This window comes from Macaca nemestrina, chromosome 13, assembly GCF_043159975.1.
Source record: "Macaca nemestrina isolate mMacNem1 chromosome 13, mMacNem.hap1, whole genome shotgun sequence".
NCBI classification, from domain to species: Eukaryota; Metazoa; Chordata; class Mammalia; order Primates; family Cercopithecidae; genus Macaca; species Macaca nemestrina.
The window spans coordinates 8,864,894-8,882,030 of record NC_092137.1 but is presented as its reverse complement, the minus strand read 5'-3'; the positions used below and the strand labels follow the sequence as shown (position 1 = coordinate 8,882,030).

General features: G+C 41.1%; 1 protein-coding gene across 24 annotated transcripts in view; it reads left to right on the top strand.

Annotated features, from left to right (window-relative positions):
- Window positions 1-15,510, top strand: part of LOC105486521 (kinase D interacting substrate 220) — a 118,397-nt gene extending 102,887 nt beyond the window's left edge. For 16 of the 24 annotated variants that reach the window (XM_071076189.1, XM_071076186.1, XM_071076191.1 and 13 more), the window contains 4 exons: window positions 554-685; window positions 2,775-2,873; window positions 3,831-4,067; window positions 5,542-8,686. In XM_071076189.1, the coding sequence (XP_070932290.1) occupies window positions 554-685; window positions 2,775-2,873; window positions 3,831-4,067; window positions 5,542-6,804 (1,731 nt within the window). In that variant the 3' untranslated portion in view covers window positions 6,805-8,686. Of the gene's footprint in view, window positions 1-553; window positions 686-2,774; window positions 2,874-3,830; window positions 4,068-5,541; window positions 8,687-10,629 lie in introns of those variants that run through there. The other 8 variants (XM_071076194.1, XM_071076193.1, XM_024794323.2 and 5 more) reach the window with 3 other exon arrangements.
- Window positions 15,511-17,137: the final 1,627 nt, after the last annotated feature.

Genomic DNA, 17,137 nt, shown 5'->3' with positions numbered 1-17,137 from the left:
CAGATGCTAAAGGAAGTTTTAGATCCCTTGGATACAATATGATCAAGATCTGAAAGCTTCAGCTCTTGTAACTATTGAGGTAGTCTGTAGAAACACTCAAAGTTGCTTAATTGTCTAGTATAGGTACTTTTAAATTATTTTGTAGGTTTATTTTTTGTATTCATATAATATTGGCATCAGTAGTTTTCTGTCTTTTTGGATGTGTGTTTTTTTTTAACTTCTCTTCTTCCTCTTATTAAGCACAGCACCCTTCTCTCTTAAGGTTAGGCAGTAAACATTTGAGAAGTTGGCCTAGGCTTTGCTCATGAAATGTTCTGTTTTCTTAGGAAAACTGGTTTTGACCAGGCTGTATCAGCTGTAATGAAAGCTACTCATTAGGTTATAACAGTAACTAAATCTATTCCCTAATGGTATTTCCTTACCATGCTAAACACATTTGTTGTTTTTACCTTACTTCATGGTATAACTTAATGAGTTTTTCTCTGTCACATGACCTCATTATAGATGGCATTAAATGCTTATTCATACCTGTATTTGTCCTTGACTTCTCTAGGGGTCAGGCGCAGCCCCAGGCCCAGTGATATTACTGAATTCACTGAATGTGGATGCAGTATGTGAGAAGCTGAAACAAATAGAAGGGCTGGACCAGAGCATGCTGCCTCAGTATTGTGCCACGATCAAAAAGGTGAGGCAGCCATTTACACACGGACCAGAGACAGCGCTGGGAGTGGAAGACAGGACTCTGTGGGTCATGTACAGTTTACCTACAGCTTCCCACACATGCATTCCCTGTTAAAATGAGAAAGCTCTAAATGGAAAACATAGTTCTTACTAGTTTGTATTCTAAAATTGCCCTGTTTTCTCTTATTTTATAAATGGATAAAATAAAGTAGCTGTCTCACCATGTTCTTTTTTAAATAACCTAATTCAAGTAAAGAATGCCTTGATGAGAAATGCAGAGCTCCGAGGGATTCCCATTGGGATAAGCAGAACTCATCTTTCCAGTGGGGAACAGAAAACCTTTTGTGCTACATTTTTTTCTAATTGTAATATTTGTTAGTGTGATTTAGTCATTATCAAAGTAAGCCACACTTGCCTCATTTTCTCCAAATTCTCATTTTCATGTCATGTAGGACTTAGGATCATGTCACATTTGATGAAACCTCATAGGTTTGGATTTGCAAGGTTAATGCATTTGCATAATTTTTTTTTTCTTCTAAGATCCTATTGCAATTCTAGCAGCTATCAGGAAGTTGGATAGAGATGCCTGAGATTTGGGGAAGGTTTTAACGAAGTCATTATAGTAGATATTTCACTAAGGTGTACTTTTTATATCAGAGTACCATGTAATAAAGTAGAACATTAATAACCAGCCTCTAATATTTATATACTTGAAAGAATGGCATCTGAGAGAAGTTTTTAAAAGAATTATGAGCATATGTAGACACCATTTTACTCAGCCACTTTTAGAAAGGTTTCAGATAATGTCAGTTTCCTTACAGAGCTGGCTCGTGCTGGTCCCTGTTTGCATGAGTCAAACACCAGCTTTTCCATGGACAAGCCCCACTTTCTCCTCCAGGCAGCTGGTTGGTGTCAGGAAAGAGCAGGGTCTCCCACATGAGTCCTTTGTGATGATTTTGTTCCCGTCGAGGGAGTGGTTTTCTCCCCACTCAGCTCTTTGCTCCCAGGCCCTGGCTTTCTGAAGCCCCTCAGAGCCGCTGGCCTCCGTGCTGAGGGCTTCGTGGCATTGGTGCAGCAGGACCTCTGTCACAGACTTGCTGTGTATACTGTTTTCTTCAGGATTAACTTGGAAACTGAACATTCTACTGATTATAAACATAGCTATTTCATCAGTTTGCCCCAGTTAATAAAGTCAGATTTTACATTTTATAAAAGCAGTAAGCTACCTATTATTAATAAAGAAAATGCTGTTTCATTTAGGGGAAACTAGAATTACAGGGAACCAAAAGTGATAACTTCCTTTTTCATGATTTTTTTTTTCTTTGGGATGGAGTTCTGCCATGTCACCCAGGCTGGAGTGCAGTGGTGTGGTCATGGCTCACTGCAACCTCCGCCTCCCGGGTTCAAGCGATCCTCCTCCCTCAGCCTCCCAAGCAGCTGGGACTACAGGCATGTGCCACCACTCCCAGCTAATTTTTGTAGTTTTAATAGAGATGGAATTTCACCATGTTGGCCAGCCTGGTCTCAAACTCCTGACTTTAGGTGTTCCACCCACCTCAGCCTCCCAAAGTTCTGGGATTACATGCGTGAGCCACCGCGCTGGGCCTTGTAAATTTAATAGACTGGGAAATTAGTGGGTGGGCATTCTTCATCTCTGTATCTAATATAACGGATAAACAAGTTCACCAGGCCTACTTCGTTTAGAACTTTATTAGTGACCAACACACTTATGAGGACAGATGTCTTTGTCCCCTCCCAGCAGCTTGTGTTCATGTTCATATTTTCTAAGATTAGAAAACAAAAACTAACAGTTTTGTTGTTGCTCATGACAGCATAGGTAGTTTTGGAAATAGTTAGGAGGGTTAGCTCTTCGATTGGTTCCAGCAAATGCCTAAGACATTTGGGAAAATATGGAGTGGCTTATGTTGTTCAAATTTAGCTTGTTTATTGTATTATTATATGGGATGGTCAGCCTTTCTGGTCTCTAAAGAGTTTCTTAAAACTAAATATAAGCATACTTTGCAATCACTAGTAATTCAGAATATTTCATATTCTGTCTTTATATACCCATAATTGTTTTAATTTTTACTCAGGCAAACATAAATGGCCGTGTGTTAGCTCAGTGTAACATTGATGAACTGAAGAAAGAGATGAATATGAATTTTGGAGACTGGCACCTTTTCAGAAGCACAGTAAGATATTTATAACATTGTGATATTTACAACATTATTTTATTATAACATTCAAAATTATAACATTGTAGAAAACCAGTATCAATAAGTACTGGCCTAAACTGGTATTTTTTTCATATTTTTTTTAAATTTAAAAACTGTATCTTACACTTATATGCAGTTGTGTGTTGTGGAAAATACACACAGCAGCACTTGGCAGCCTTTGCCTTTTTGGGCATTTCACTCAGTGATTTGGGGAAGAGTCCGCCTGCCAGTTCTTCATGGTTTCACCTGCCCTAACTCTCATCAGGCTCCTCAAAGCCTTTGAGGCCTTGACCTTCAGCATTTGTCCTTATAAAGGGCTTGCATTGCCCAGGTTTAGCAAGAATCCTGTTAAGTCAGTTTACATGTGTGATCACCCTCGGTACTTCATCAAATGCCTCACCACCTCCCCGCCGCAGGTGATGTCTGCTCACCCTGGCCATCGGCGTACCCCAGAGTCCCCCACTCTTGCTGCCTCCCCTTGGTAATGTTCCATCCACGGTGCCCACCCTGCCCCTTGGTGGTAGATCCCCACTCATTCGCGCTTATTCTGAATTGAATTCCCTTCTGTAGTGAGACTGCTTTTCCCTGTTGCCATAGTTCTGAATAAAATCTGGATCTACTGCTCTACTCCTGGCCCCCTCTGGTTTTGACACATGCCAGCTGCATTTTGCTTTGTCTTAAGTTTTAAACAGGAGTAATAATTTAATGGACAAATTGCAGTGTAGTATATGTATGGTGGTTTCTACCATTGCTTCCTTTATTATTAATTAACATGAAAGATAAGCTGATGTGTAAAACATATTCACTAGAAATTCACTTACCAGAAGTATGCTTTCTCATTGCTGTTGCAGTAGCTTTATTTTTCTAAACTATTTCTAAAGCTTCCAAAATATGATTTGTTAGTGTAAATATTTACATTTTTCTTCTGTTAAGGTACTAGAAATGAGAAACGCAGAAAGCCAGGTGGTCCCTGAAGACCCACGTTTCCTCAGTGAGAGCAGCAGTGGCCCAGCCCCACACGGTGAACCTGCTCGCCGCACTTCCCACAATGAGCTGCCTCACACCGAGCTCTCCAGCCAGACGCCCTACACACTCAACTTCAGCTTCGAAGAGCTGAACACGCTTGGCCTGGACGAAGGTGCCCCTCGTCACAGTAATCTAAGTTGGCAGGTATTTATTGAATGGCATTTTTCGTATTATTAAAGAATAAGGGCACCGTTCAGTTCACTGAGATGATGTGGGCATTGAAACAGTCATTCAGAAAATGCTTACTAAATACCTAAGTGGACAAGAGACAAGATGGAGGGCTTCCTGTACTCAAGGAGCTGCATCCATCTGGAGAGGGGCAGTCAGTGAAAACAAAGAAAAAAGTAGCTCATGTAGACATTGACGAGAGCTGAGATTTCCATCAGGGTCACAGCATGCAGAGTCAGTAGGGACCGGGTTACTTGAGCTAGGGTGGTTAGCAAATTCAGCCTTTCCCAGGCGATTTTCCTGTTGCATTCAGTAACTGTTGGTTAAAGTACATCTTCATTGGAACACTGGCCACGTAGTGTCCCTTTGAGCACCATCCTTTGGTTTTCCAGGCCGCCTGCACACCCTTCCTGGATATTGGTTTCTTCTCATCTGGCATTAGATGTAGGCGCATTCTTCCTTTGGAGATTCTTAGAAGAGGGAGGCCAGGTGAGGGGTGGGGCAGGGACAGAGCAGAGGGAGAGATGCAGGAGGAGTAGGGGGAGTGAGGAGAGCGCGGCAGGAAAAGCAGAGCAGAGCACAGAGAACAACGGGAGGAGGCACAGTGGGAGGCAGCGAGGAACACCGAGTGGGCAGGGCAAGGCAGAGCAGCACTGAGGAGGAGCAGTGCCCTGGGGAAGGAAGAAAATGTCCTATTTCCTTGAGAAGGTCCCCAGCAAATTCACTTTGCTGCTGCTTTTTTGTTTTAGCTTTTGCTCTTGACCCTTCTTAAACTTTCTTGATTCTTCTCCCTCCGTTTCCCTCTTCTTTTTCCTCATCTGTATGTTTTGCTCCTTGTTTCTTAGCTATTCTGGGATCTGAAGCAATTTCTAATTCTAAAACTTCATATTGGAAATAAACTTGTAAAACTATTTTATTTTTCTGTTTACTAAGGCCCAACTATTGGCCTCATTGCATTTTGTATTTTATCAATGAAGTTGACTTTGGCCTTAAATGAAAGCTAAATGTTTGAAGTTATAAAAACAAGTGCTGTGGCCAAGCATGTGGCACATGCCCATAGTCTTAGCTGCTCAGGAGGCTGAGGCGGGAGGATCGCTTGAGTCCAGTAGTTTGAATGTAGCCTGGGCAACACAGCAAGATCCTGTCTCCTAAAAATAAAATGAAAACCAGAAACAAGTGCTAAGATTATTGGTTAATACAATGTTTAATTATACTTTTAAATATTAACAATAAACTGATTTTATTAAAATTTATAGAAAGCTTTCTAATAACAGCATTATTTATAAGGTCACAGCTTTTGCTAAACTGTGTTATGTAGAATTCTTTTAAAAGAATTTGATATTTTGATGACTTTTTAAATGGTTAGTGTACATATATATTTCCTAAGCTGATGTTTATGCCTTTTTTTTCTTATTTGAATTTTTAAATTATTTTTTTTCTGTCTTCACAGTCACAAACTCGCAGAACCCCAAGTCTTTCGAGTCTCAATTCCCAGGATTCCAGTATTGAAATTTCAAAGCTTACTGATAAGGTGCAGGCCGAGTATAGAGATGCCTATAGAGAATACATTGCTCAGATGTCCCAGTTAGAAGGGGGCCCAGGGTCTACAACCATTAGTGGCAGATCATCTCCACATAGCACATATTACATGGGTCAGAGTTCATCAGGGGGCTCTATTCATTCAAACCTAGAACAAGAAAAGGGGAAGGATAGTGAACCAAAGCCCGATGATGGGAGGAAGTCCTTTTTAATGAAGAGGGGAGATGTTATCGATTATTCATCATCAGGGGTTTCCACCAATGATGCCTCCCCCCTGGATCCTATCACTGAAGAAGATGAAAAATCAGATCAGTCAGGCAGTAAGCTTCTCCCAGGCAAGAAATCTTCTGAAAGGTCAAGCCTCTTCCAGACAGATTTGAAGCTTAAGGGAGGTGGGCTGCGCTATCAGAAACTCCCAAGTGACGAGGATGAATCTGGCACAGAAGAATCAGATAACACACCACTGCTCAAAGATGACAAAGACAGAAAAGCCGAAGGGAAAGTAGAGAGAGTGCCAAAGTCTCCGGAACACAGTGCTGAGCCGATTAGAACCTTCATTAAAGCCAAAGAGTATTTATCGGATGCCCTCCTTGACAAAAAGGATTCATCGGATTCAGGAGTGAGGTCCAATGAGAGTTCTCCCAATCACTCTCTGCACAATGAAGTGGCGGATGACTCCCAGCTTGAAAAGGCAAATCTCATAGAGCTGGAAGATGACAGTCACAGCGGAAAGCGAGGAATCCCACATAGCTTGAGTGGCCTGCAAGATCCAATTATAGCTCGGATGTCCATTTGTTCAGAAGACAAGAAAAGCCCTTCCGAATGCAGCCTGATAGCCAGCAGCCCTGAAGAAAACTGGCCTGCGTGCCAGAAAGCCTACAACCTGAACCGAACGCCCAGCACTGTGACTCTGAACAACAACAGTGCTCCAGCCAATAGAGCCAATCAAAATTTTGATGAGATGGAGGGAATTAGGGAGACTTCTCAAGTCATTTTGAGGCCTAGTTCCAGTCCCAACCCAACCACTATTCAGAATGAGAATCTAAAAGGCATGACACATAAGCGAAGCCAACGTTCAAGTTACACAAGGCTCTCCAAAGATCCTTCGGAGCTCCATGCAGCAGCCTCTTCTGAGAGCACAGGCTTTGGAGAAGAAAGAGAAAGCATTCTTTGAGAAAAACAAGCAAAGGAGAAGAGTATTACTGTACCCTTATGACAGAATTGTCCTGGATTTTGACTCCATCCATGCCCATCACCTTTCTACATTTCGCTGACAGATCAGTAACGGATGATGAGGCCGAGGTAGAAGAGGCATCCGCAGTGTGACAGAAGGGAGCGCGAGAAGCATGACTCATCAGCCAGCCTCTATTGTCTTTGTAATTAGAAGCTTCAGAACTCACTAATACCACTGTACCTTTCATTGGCGCATTACCCCATAAAACTTTTTGAGATGAGGTGAGATCTGGGTATAAAGATAGGCCAGAAGTATTTTAAAGGGCTTAATTTGCCAAAAAGAAAAGTAAAAAGCTAGAGACCCTTTTTGCAGAACATTTGGTGCCCACACATTTGAGGGAAGATGTGGCTTTAGATGAAGCAGAAGCAAACCTTGCTCTTAGGGTCTCGTCTAGATGAGTGCACAGCCTATGACACTACAGGGAGAGGTCAGTAAACTGAGATCCAGCCTTCTGGGTGACACGGGCATTGTTTATCACAGAGGTTCTGAAGTTTAAGTAACAAGTACATAATGAAGAGGGCTTTAAAAATTGCTGAGAAAGCGAGTCACCAGGGCTGGCAGTAGTGTAACGGGGCTGTCCTGAGCGGTTAGGAGAGTAGATGCTGCGAGGGCTGGTGACCTCCATGGGTTTATCTGTTGGAGACTCTTCTCTCCAAATCCCAGGCCTGGCTTCCAGCACCATCCAGCTGTGCCCAAGAAGCCACCCTGGTCCGTTCTCCAACTCTTTTAAATGGTGCCCAACTTTTCTAAGTGAGCTTAGCAATGAGAAGAAAAAAAAAACATGAATTCTTTATCTGGAAAATCAGGGAAACATGGGTAATAATAGGCACTAATAAATACTTATAGATGAGTGAATGAGGAAATAATTACATCAGAAAGGTCAGTGACAATTGATAAATGACAAGGAAATATTTAATTAGGTAAAACTAAATCATTGCTCTCTATTCTAGGATAGACTTTATCTACTTCGTCTGTTCCTAAGTCAGCATGTTAATTCTGGGGGAGGATCATAAGAAAGGAAATACTTTTTAAAAAAGAGTCTAAAAACATGTAACAAAGCAAGGATAAAATTATATATATATATATACACACATATATATATATATGTGGTGTGACTGTAAAACTGTACTTTCCATTAATTATTAGCGGAGTTAAGAGAATGATCACATTGAAGTACTGTGTGGACTAGAAATGTGCCCTGTCATCATGCAATGAAATGTTATCGTTTTAACATAGCTCATTTATGTAGAATGAATTCTGGCGGTTTACCCCACGTCACAGTTAGGACAGTAGATGGTGAGATCGCAGATGCACGATTATCTAGATTCCGTGTTACATTTTCAATGTTTATCACTCAGTGGATTTTTATTAATATGCTGATTAAGTTATTTACTTGGCCAGTCATTGTGCTAAATAGTTGCTCTTTTGTGTTTCATTGCCGTGATGTTTGAGTGTAATCTAGCATTTTAATACAGTGTTTATTTTGCATGATCTTTAACAAACGTGTTAAGCAATTTTAAAAAGGCAGGATGTTGTTGACATTATACACTGAAGTCTTAACATTTTAATATTTATAGTGCTTATTAGTTTGCAAAGTTGTATACTTAGGAATTATTTCAGAGACAATGTTTTCTTTTTCAGGTGAGTAGTTGCCGCGTAATATCATTGGATACATTCTTTATACTGTTTGTGAAATTAATACTAGCATATTAAGTGTATAGATTTAGAAAACAATAAAAAATTGCATGCTATTCTGACTCATGAATTTTTATTCACTATGATGATTCACAGTTTGATTAAAAATAAAAGTAGTTTGTGTGTTTGTGTTGTCACATGTCTGAAGTTTGTTAAAGACTTTCAGGTTCATGTACAGTCATGCAGTTGGCAGAAGTGTTCTGAACTGCTCCCAACTAGTCTTTGTAAGAGAATGTGACTTGTAAGTCCCAGTGCCTCAGTGGTGCTTTATGAAGCGTTCATGCCCACAGCATGCTAGTGCCCAGCAGCGCTGTGCAGTGCGTTCCTGTAGATAGAAGAGGTAGGTTATCCAGATCCTGGAGGATATCAGTTTATTCCATGAACTTCCTGAAAAAGTTTGCTTTTTCATACTGATCCCAAAATTGACAAACCAGATGAGTTACTGAGTCATACACCGTCTCCCTTGAACCTGTGTGTCTATGTGTGTGTATCTGTTCATAGCTCAGTCTGATTCTCATTTATGCAAAACTCTACTTTAAATTAGGTGAAAAATGATAGAAAAAGAAATTGGTGCTCTAATCTTTCCCTTAGATTCTATGTCATTTAGAGTCCTGTGGGGGTTTTTTTGTGTGGTTTTGTTTGTTTGTTTGAGGCAGGCTCTCTGTCATCTAGGCTGAGTGTAGTGGTGCCATCATGGCTCACTGCAGCCTCGACCTCCTGGGCCCAAGCTGTCTCCCAGCTCAGCCTCCTGCGTAGCTGGGACTATAGGCACGCACCACCACACCTGGCTGATCTTCCATTTTTTGAGGAGATGCAGCCTTGCTATGTTGCCCAGGTTGGTCTTGAGCTCCTGGATACAAGCAATCCTCCCTCCTCGGCCTCCCAAAGGCCTGGGATTATAGGCATGAGCCACCATGCCCAGCCGAGTCTTGTGTTTTATATACCATTTTGCCTTCAGTGTAAGCCACAGACAGTTCTGATAATGTAGCAAATAATAAGCCAGATATATTCACTGTGGCCTTATGGAGTGCTGTCTGTGAGTACAGGCTTTCTGCAGGAGAAGACTGGAGATAAAAAGAAGCTGTTGATCTCTTTCAGTTGAAATAACTTCCACAGTGCTGGGTATTTAGGGATCAGCTCTCCAACACTGGGAAATTTAAGCATTCATAATAATGAACATTTTCAATATGAAAAGGAAATTTTTTTTCCCTTTTATGTGTTTCCTTTAATATGCGTAAGTGTTTTATTTTACTTACATAGGTTTATATAGTGGTCAGAATAATTTTGATTGCCTAGCCAACTAATTTTAAATGAAACTTACTTGCGAAAATGCTAATCTCGAGACCTCTTTAGACCATTTGCATGTTGAGTGCTGCAGTAAAATATATTTGTAATTATCATTTTTTTTGCTTACAAATACTAACCATTAGAAGATATTTTTTGAATGAAAGTAGATCTTATGGGTAAAATACTAAATTTAAAAGGTGATTTTTAGTTACACCCGGAATTCTCAGCCTATTTAGAAGTATCCCATAGTTTAAAAATCCAGGAATCTCTGAATTCCTGGCTAACTCCTGAGTAAAATCAACCTATCTGCCAGGAAAAGCACTAGAACGCACTGTGCCCCTTCATGGGCGAGTGACTTGAGGGAATCCATGGGTAAAAGGGAAGGTGCCGTAAGTTAGCTTCTTTGGCCAGCACTCCAGACTGAGCATCGAGGCTCCTTTATTCCCACCTTCTCTTCCAGACGCACGCCGACACTGGGCAGAAGGGAAGAAACCAGTGGGGATACTGTTCTCTTGCAGGGGCAGCATGAGCAGACCCAGGTGGGCTCTCTGAGACTATTGCGTTTTGAATTTCCAGACTGTGGTACTCCCTATCCTTCCCTACCTCAGAATTCTAAGCATAGGCCATAATTATGCAACTGAATTGAAAAATAGAAACATACAGGCAACAGCCAGCACTGGATAGTTTTTTAATGGCTTATCACAAAGGTTGAGAATCCCTGGTTGAGACTGATTAAATAGAGAATTTACAATCTTACATAATTTTAAACCCTTTCATGCCTAGGAAGAAAATGCTGGCCTTGAGATAGATAGCTCTTCAGAGGATCCAGATTAAACTAAGGTAGGTAAAAAAAATTAGTTTTCAAAGTCAGCTACAGTTATATGCCACGTTAGGATGTTTTGGCCAACAAGGGACCACATGTATAGTGGGCCCATAAGATTCTAATACTGTATTTTTACTGTCCCTTTTCTATGTTTAGACATGCAGATAGCATGGTGACAGTTGCCTGCAGTATTGGGTACCATGCTGTACAGGCGTGTAGCTAAGAGCTGGCCTTGGCACACAGCCTAGGTGTGTCGTAGGTGCCACCATCTAGGTCTGTTTAAGTGTGCTCTGTGATGTTCCCACGACAAAATCGTGCACCAGCACGTTTCTCAGAATGTATCCCTGTCGTCAGGTGATGCATGGCTGTAATTGTAAGCCAGCTGTTAAAAAAGTTCTTGCCAATTAGAGAATTTATATTCTCACCACTTTAACAAATAGCGTTAAGTAAGAAACCTCTAAAGTGGTTGCTAGAAATTGAATATTGTCACCTACCTGGTCAAAACCTTTTAAGTAAAATGATTAGCCAATCACAGCCTTGGCTTACACTGGCCTCAGAGTCTGGTGTGTGCCACGCTCACGTCCTGTGGGTGGAATGTTTCATGACAAGGACTTTGTGGAATTCAGAAGCCCTTTTTGAGTGGGGCCTGAGTAGCTGTAGGATGGGCAGATCTGAATTCCCAGTACAGTGTGGCATTTTGAAAAATAAAGAATGTGTAAGAATAAAAGACTCAGTCAAGAAGGAGGAGCAATTATTGTCAAACTACTCGAAGGATGACCCTTTAAAAGTCAGTAAAAACCTATCTGGAGTGAAAGACCAACTTAAATGAGCAATAGCATGAATTACATAATATAAAATAAAGACAAGCGTTCCTGCTTCAAAGCACACGAAATATTCTGAGTCTGCCTGTGGAGCATCAGCTGCAGTCATCTTCTTACCAAGAGTGCACGTAAGTCCATTTTCTTAGGTTAAATGCGCTTTTTGTAGTGTTGCTTACACTGGTGGTATGTGCTAGGAACCCTTTCTTAGTTTTTCTGAGATTTAACAGAACGTGGAATAACATGTTCATGGATCAAACTGAATTCTTAGAACTTGAGTACATGAAACTTCCTTTTAGAAGCAATGTAGAATTACATGCTCCATATTATTCAAATTAAGAAGCTTTTGAAATAATAAGACCACCTTGATTATCCATGATCATTTTCTAATTTTGACATTTTGTACATATTTACCTCGTTTTCTTTCAAGGCAACAGGGGCTCTAGATCTTAGTACCCTGCCCATAGACCCAAGCACTTTCCTCATTTCTTCTGACAGTTCGAGTCACTTCTCACAGTTGACTTCCTCACCAAATAATAAAGGGGTGAAGAAGACTCGGCCTACCTACCACTCAGTAATCCTGCTGTCCAGTCGACTGGAGAAGAGAGATTTGTTCACCTCTACTAGTTTTATTTGTTCTTAGTAGTTGTAGAATTTAAGTTGGTTTTAATGAAATGTTCCTTCTATGAAATTTTAAATAAAAGCCATTTAGTATTTAGTATATATTTAGTATAGCAAGAAGCATGTGAATAAGCTCTATATAACCTGACATTGCGTATCTTATAGCATCCTCTTGGTCAGATGTCTAATAAAAAGTTAGATTGTTATTTTCAAATTTATCATAGTTCCTGATACTTGCACTTTTTAAAACTGTGTTTATGAGAATTTATAGACTGCATATTGTTATACTTGATGGAAATTGAACTATTTATTTTGAAAGAAGTTAATTTATATTTTGAATTCTTTATGTTTTTCTCCTTTTTCCTGAGTTCTTTTCAGTCATTTTGTGTTGTAGGTTTTTTTTTAGGTTATCATATATTTTTCTTTTGTAGGTTGCCATCCTATTTTACTGTAAAACATTTCTTAGAGCAGTAGATTGGGAAAGAGCCTCAAGACATCTTTTAGACCAAATCCTAGATTTCAGTGGACATTTGATGAATACTTGTTGGCCAGGTGCCGTGGCGCACGCCTATAATCCCAGCATTTCAGGAGGCCAAGGTGGGAGGATGGCTTGAGCCCAGGAGTTCAAGACCAACGTGGGCAACATAGTGGGATTCCATCTCTACAAAAATAAAAATAAATTAGCCAGGAATGGTGGTGTGCACCTGTAGTCCCAGCTACTCGGGAGGCTGAGGTAAGAGGATTCCCTGAGCCTGGGAGGTTGAGGATGCAGTGAGTGGTGATCACACCATTGCACTCCAGCTTACAGTATGAGGCCCTGTCTCAAATAAATAAATAAATAAATAAATAAAACTTAAGTGAATGAATAAACTAGGGGAGCAACTCTGAGAGTGTCCACCCACAAATCTTACACAGTGCCTTCAAAATACTAGGCGTGGTGGCTCACACCTGTAATCCCAGCACTTTGGGAATCTGAGGTGGGCGGATCATCTGAGGTCACGAGTTCGAGACCAACCTCGCCAACATGGCGAAACCCCGTCTCTACTAAAATACAAAAATTAGGCAGACGTGGTGGCAGGCGCCTATGGCCCCATCTACTCAGGAGGCTGAGGCAGGAGAAGCACTTGAACCTGGGAGATGGAGGTTGTGGTGAACTGCGATCGCACCACTGCACTCCAACCTGGGTGGTTGTGCCACAGCTCCTTACAGGTCCCACCTTCCCTCTCACTTTCTGCCCACCCTGTTACCTGCCTGGCCCCTGTAAGCTTTTCTGCTTGTGATTTTGGAAATCTTTCAACTGTAATAGCATGCTTTGTTGCAAACTCTCAGGGACTGAAGCCAGGCATGATGGCGTGCACTTGTAATCCCAGTTACTTGGGGAGGCTGAGGCGGGAGGATCACTTGAGCCCAGGAGTTCAAGACCAGCCTGGTCAACATAGCGAGAACCTGTCTCATAAAAAGGAAAAAAATGGGGGGAAAAACCCTCCCAGGGATAGATATTCACAGCCAGTCTTGAGAAGCGCCATCATTTTAAAGTGCAAGGCTGTGCCTCCCACATGGATGATTATTTAATCCTCTTATACACCATCACAGAATGTCTGAGATGTGGGTTTATCCTATCTGTAGCTCAGTTCTTCAACCATTCTTTTAGCAAGGCTAGTTATCTTCAATGACCACCGCTTGCTGCCCTCTACTATCTCCTCCCTCAGATGGATTACTCTGATTAAGCTTGAGCTAGAATAAGCATGTTATCCTGGGATTCCATATTGAATATTTTATACATGAGTGAGCCATTATGAGTTGTTTGAGAATTTATTATATTGAGGGAGGGTAACCGCTGTAACAACCATCACCAAATCTAATTGACTGAATACATTTGATGTTTACTTCTTGTTCATATGACAGTTCACTGTTACCTAAATTTACATGAAGACCCAGAGGCCCAAGCCCCTTCATTCTGGGCCCCACCGACCTCCAAGGTTTCAGGGCCCTCTGCCCCGCCTTCTGCACCCACAGGGGAAAAGAGTGGAGGATGCACACACCCAGGCCCGGAAGCAACGCATGTGGCTTCCCCATCCACAGACCTCACCCACAGTCTATTGGCCTTCTTAAGTCATGGACTCCTACTGAGCTGCCAGGGTGCCTGGGAAATCCATGTGACTGTGCCCTGGAGGAAGAGGAGCGTTTCGGTGAGCACACAGGAGTCTTTGCCACTAGATGCTGATGAGGATTCCCCACAGCCAATGAAGCATGGAGACTCATCTTGTAACAAACAGATGAGTTGTTGACATCTCTTAAGTTTGCTTTGTGTGCAGTTTTTATTCAGATAGAAAAGGCTGTTAAAATCTTAACACCTAACTGGAAGAAGGGTTTTAGAGAAGGGTGGGTTTCAGTAAGCCAGTTCTTTCCACAATCCAAGAAACGAAATGAATTCCCAGTGTGGAGCAGTGTGCAGGTCAGGTTTTTGTTGTGGTCTCGCCCAGGCTGGAGTGTAAGTGGTGTGGTCATAGCTCACTACATTCTCAAACTCCTGGCCTTAAGTCATCCTCCTGCCTCAGCCTCCCAAAGGCAAGTAAGGTTAAGAGTAGGGGAAATGTGAAGTTTCACAGCTTTTCTAGAATTATTTTTATTAAAGGGACTCTCAGACCGTCAAACTCTCCCAGAATCTGCTCGGTTTTCAAAATTTGCTTATAAATATTTATAATATAAACATTCAATTGCTATCTGTTTTTTAGATTCTCCTCTCCCTGCCAGAAGAGTGGTAATAGGAACTCTTGGGGGCTTCTCCCTGTTCTTGCAGGTGTGGCCGGATGTGGTCCTGGGGGGCTCCCATGCCAGTCCACGCCCTCTGTGGAGTAAGCAGGGATTGGTAGTTAATGAGACCCTAAACTCTCCCGAAGCGAGAGCTCATGTCCCAGAAACACATCTTCCACCTCAGAAGCCAGTGGGAAAGCTGCACTTTGTGTCTGCATGTTTGTTCTTACACACACTCTTCTGCAGCCTAACTCTGCTGACCACTTTCCAGTTTGCTCAGATCAGAATTTCTTTGGTTCTAAGATACATATTTTCTTCTTACATTCTAACTTGTCAGAAATTAGAATATGTCTTGTAGTCAATAAAATCTATGGCAACATTTTTTTTTTTCTTAATGGTTCCTAAAACTCCTGTAGTTGATGGTGTCTTGCTTAGGTTTAATGAAAGATATTTTAATATATGGCATGGTTATGTTGAGTTGTATCTCTATCAGTATTAATGGGCTGGGGATGATTTATATTCAAGTGAACCCCCAAACTCAACCTTTTGTGTTGAATATTTTATCAGTTACTCTTTATCCTGTACTCATTTTGGATACTTACAGTATTGTATGTATTTGTTATAATAAAATGGCTTACCGTGTTTGAACGCGCTGTGTATCTGACAATGTTCTAAGACCTAATTTGATCTTCATGACAACTTCATAAAATAGTTACTATTATTCTCAATTCACAAATGAGAAAGTGAGACACAGAGATGCTAAGGAATTGTTCAAAGTCACACAGCTACTGAGTGGCAGAGCCAGGGTCTGGACCCAGGCAGTGTGGCTCCAGATGCCACCCACTCTTGACGTGATACTTACCGTGAGTGCTCCTTACCAGTTAGGGATGAGCTGATTCTCATATTTTTCCAAGATACATTTTAATTTAAGCTTTATTTGCTGCATCATCATCATCAGTATCATCATCATCATTGTCAGTTTTCTTGTTTTAAAATAGGGTTTGGAGTCTCTTCAAGGCTTTCTGTTTTAGAAAAGTAAAACTTAAAAATCTATAGCCATGTGAATTATACTTATAGAGAAAAAGAGTTGTTTTGTTAACATCAGACATCTTTTTCCTACTAATTATTTTGGAACAATGTTCAGTATCAGGCTAGCAATCGATGGATATCACTCATCCAATTATTATGCATGGATTAAGCCACGACCTTAAAGTGTGTACATAGTGTTGAATATATTCATCTTATTTGCAGTCTTATTGTCATCTAGCTTAAATACACTTGCCCTTTCATATGTCTCTTGTCACTATTCTGTGTAAGATTATAATCCTAAATACCACTATATGTATTTTTCTTCATATTCTATTATTGAACAGTATTAATGCTTAATAAATGTTAATATATAAGTAATATATGTATACTTTAAAAATTATTACTGCTGTAGAGTTTTTTTTTTAAATGATTGTGGTCTCATAAGGAAAAAAGAAAACAGGCAAAACAGGAGCCCTTTTCCCTTTCATAATGACAAGTCAGTCACCAAAGCCAAAAGCCAATAAATGCAGCAGTCACAGTGGACAGTGGGTTGAAATGGCCTGGTGACATTTCTGTGTTATGTAACCAGTTGCCTACCAATTGGAGTGCTTGCTGCAAGCCAGACACTCCTATCAGCATTTCACATGGATTAACTCTTTAAATTCTGATAATCCCACACAGTGAATACTGTTACTTTCCCTAGTTTACAAATAAGGAGGCTAAGATACAGAAAACGTGTAACTTTTACACAATAGCACATTTGATTTTTATAACTGTCCTCTAAAACATTGACATTATCTATTTTTGAGAAAACTTAACATTCAGGAGTTGGAGACCACTCCTTCCCCCAAAGCCACCCAGCTAGTGACAGAACAAAAACACCAACTCCAGTTGTCTAAGTCCAGATCTGATGCATTTTCCATGCACACCGCGGTACCAGCTTCCCCCAGTGTCCACCACTCTTGGCTGCGCAGGCCTGGGCAGCATCTGTCTCCATCTTCCCTTGTAGAAAAGGTTGGCAAAGAGCATGAAACACGTGCTCAGCCGAGGCAGCCCCAGGTTTCCCCAGCTCCTTCCTCTTGGCTCTTCCTCGAATCACAGCAGCCTCACTGCTAGGCAGGAACGAAGTCCAGATCTGCAGGTGATCCTGGACCAGGAACTCATTGGATCTTTGAATCCTCATCTCTCTCAAAATTCCTCTGTCCAGCTACACCATCCTCACTGATGGGATCTCCTAAACTGAACT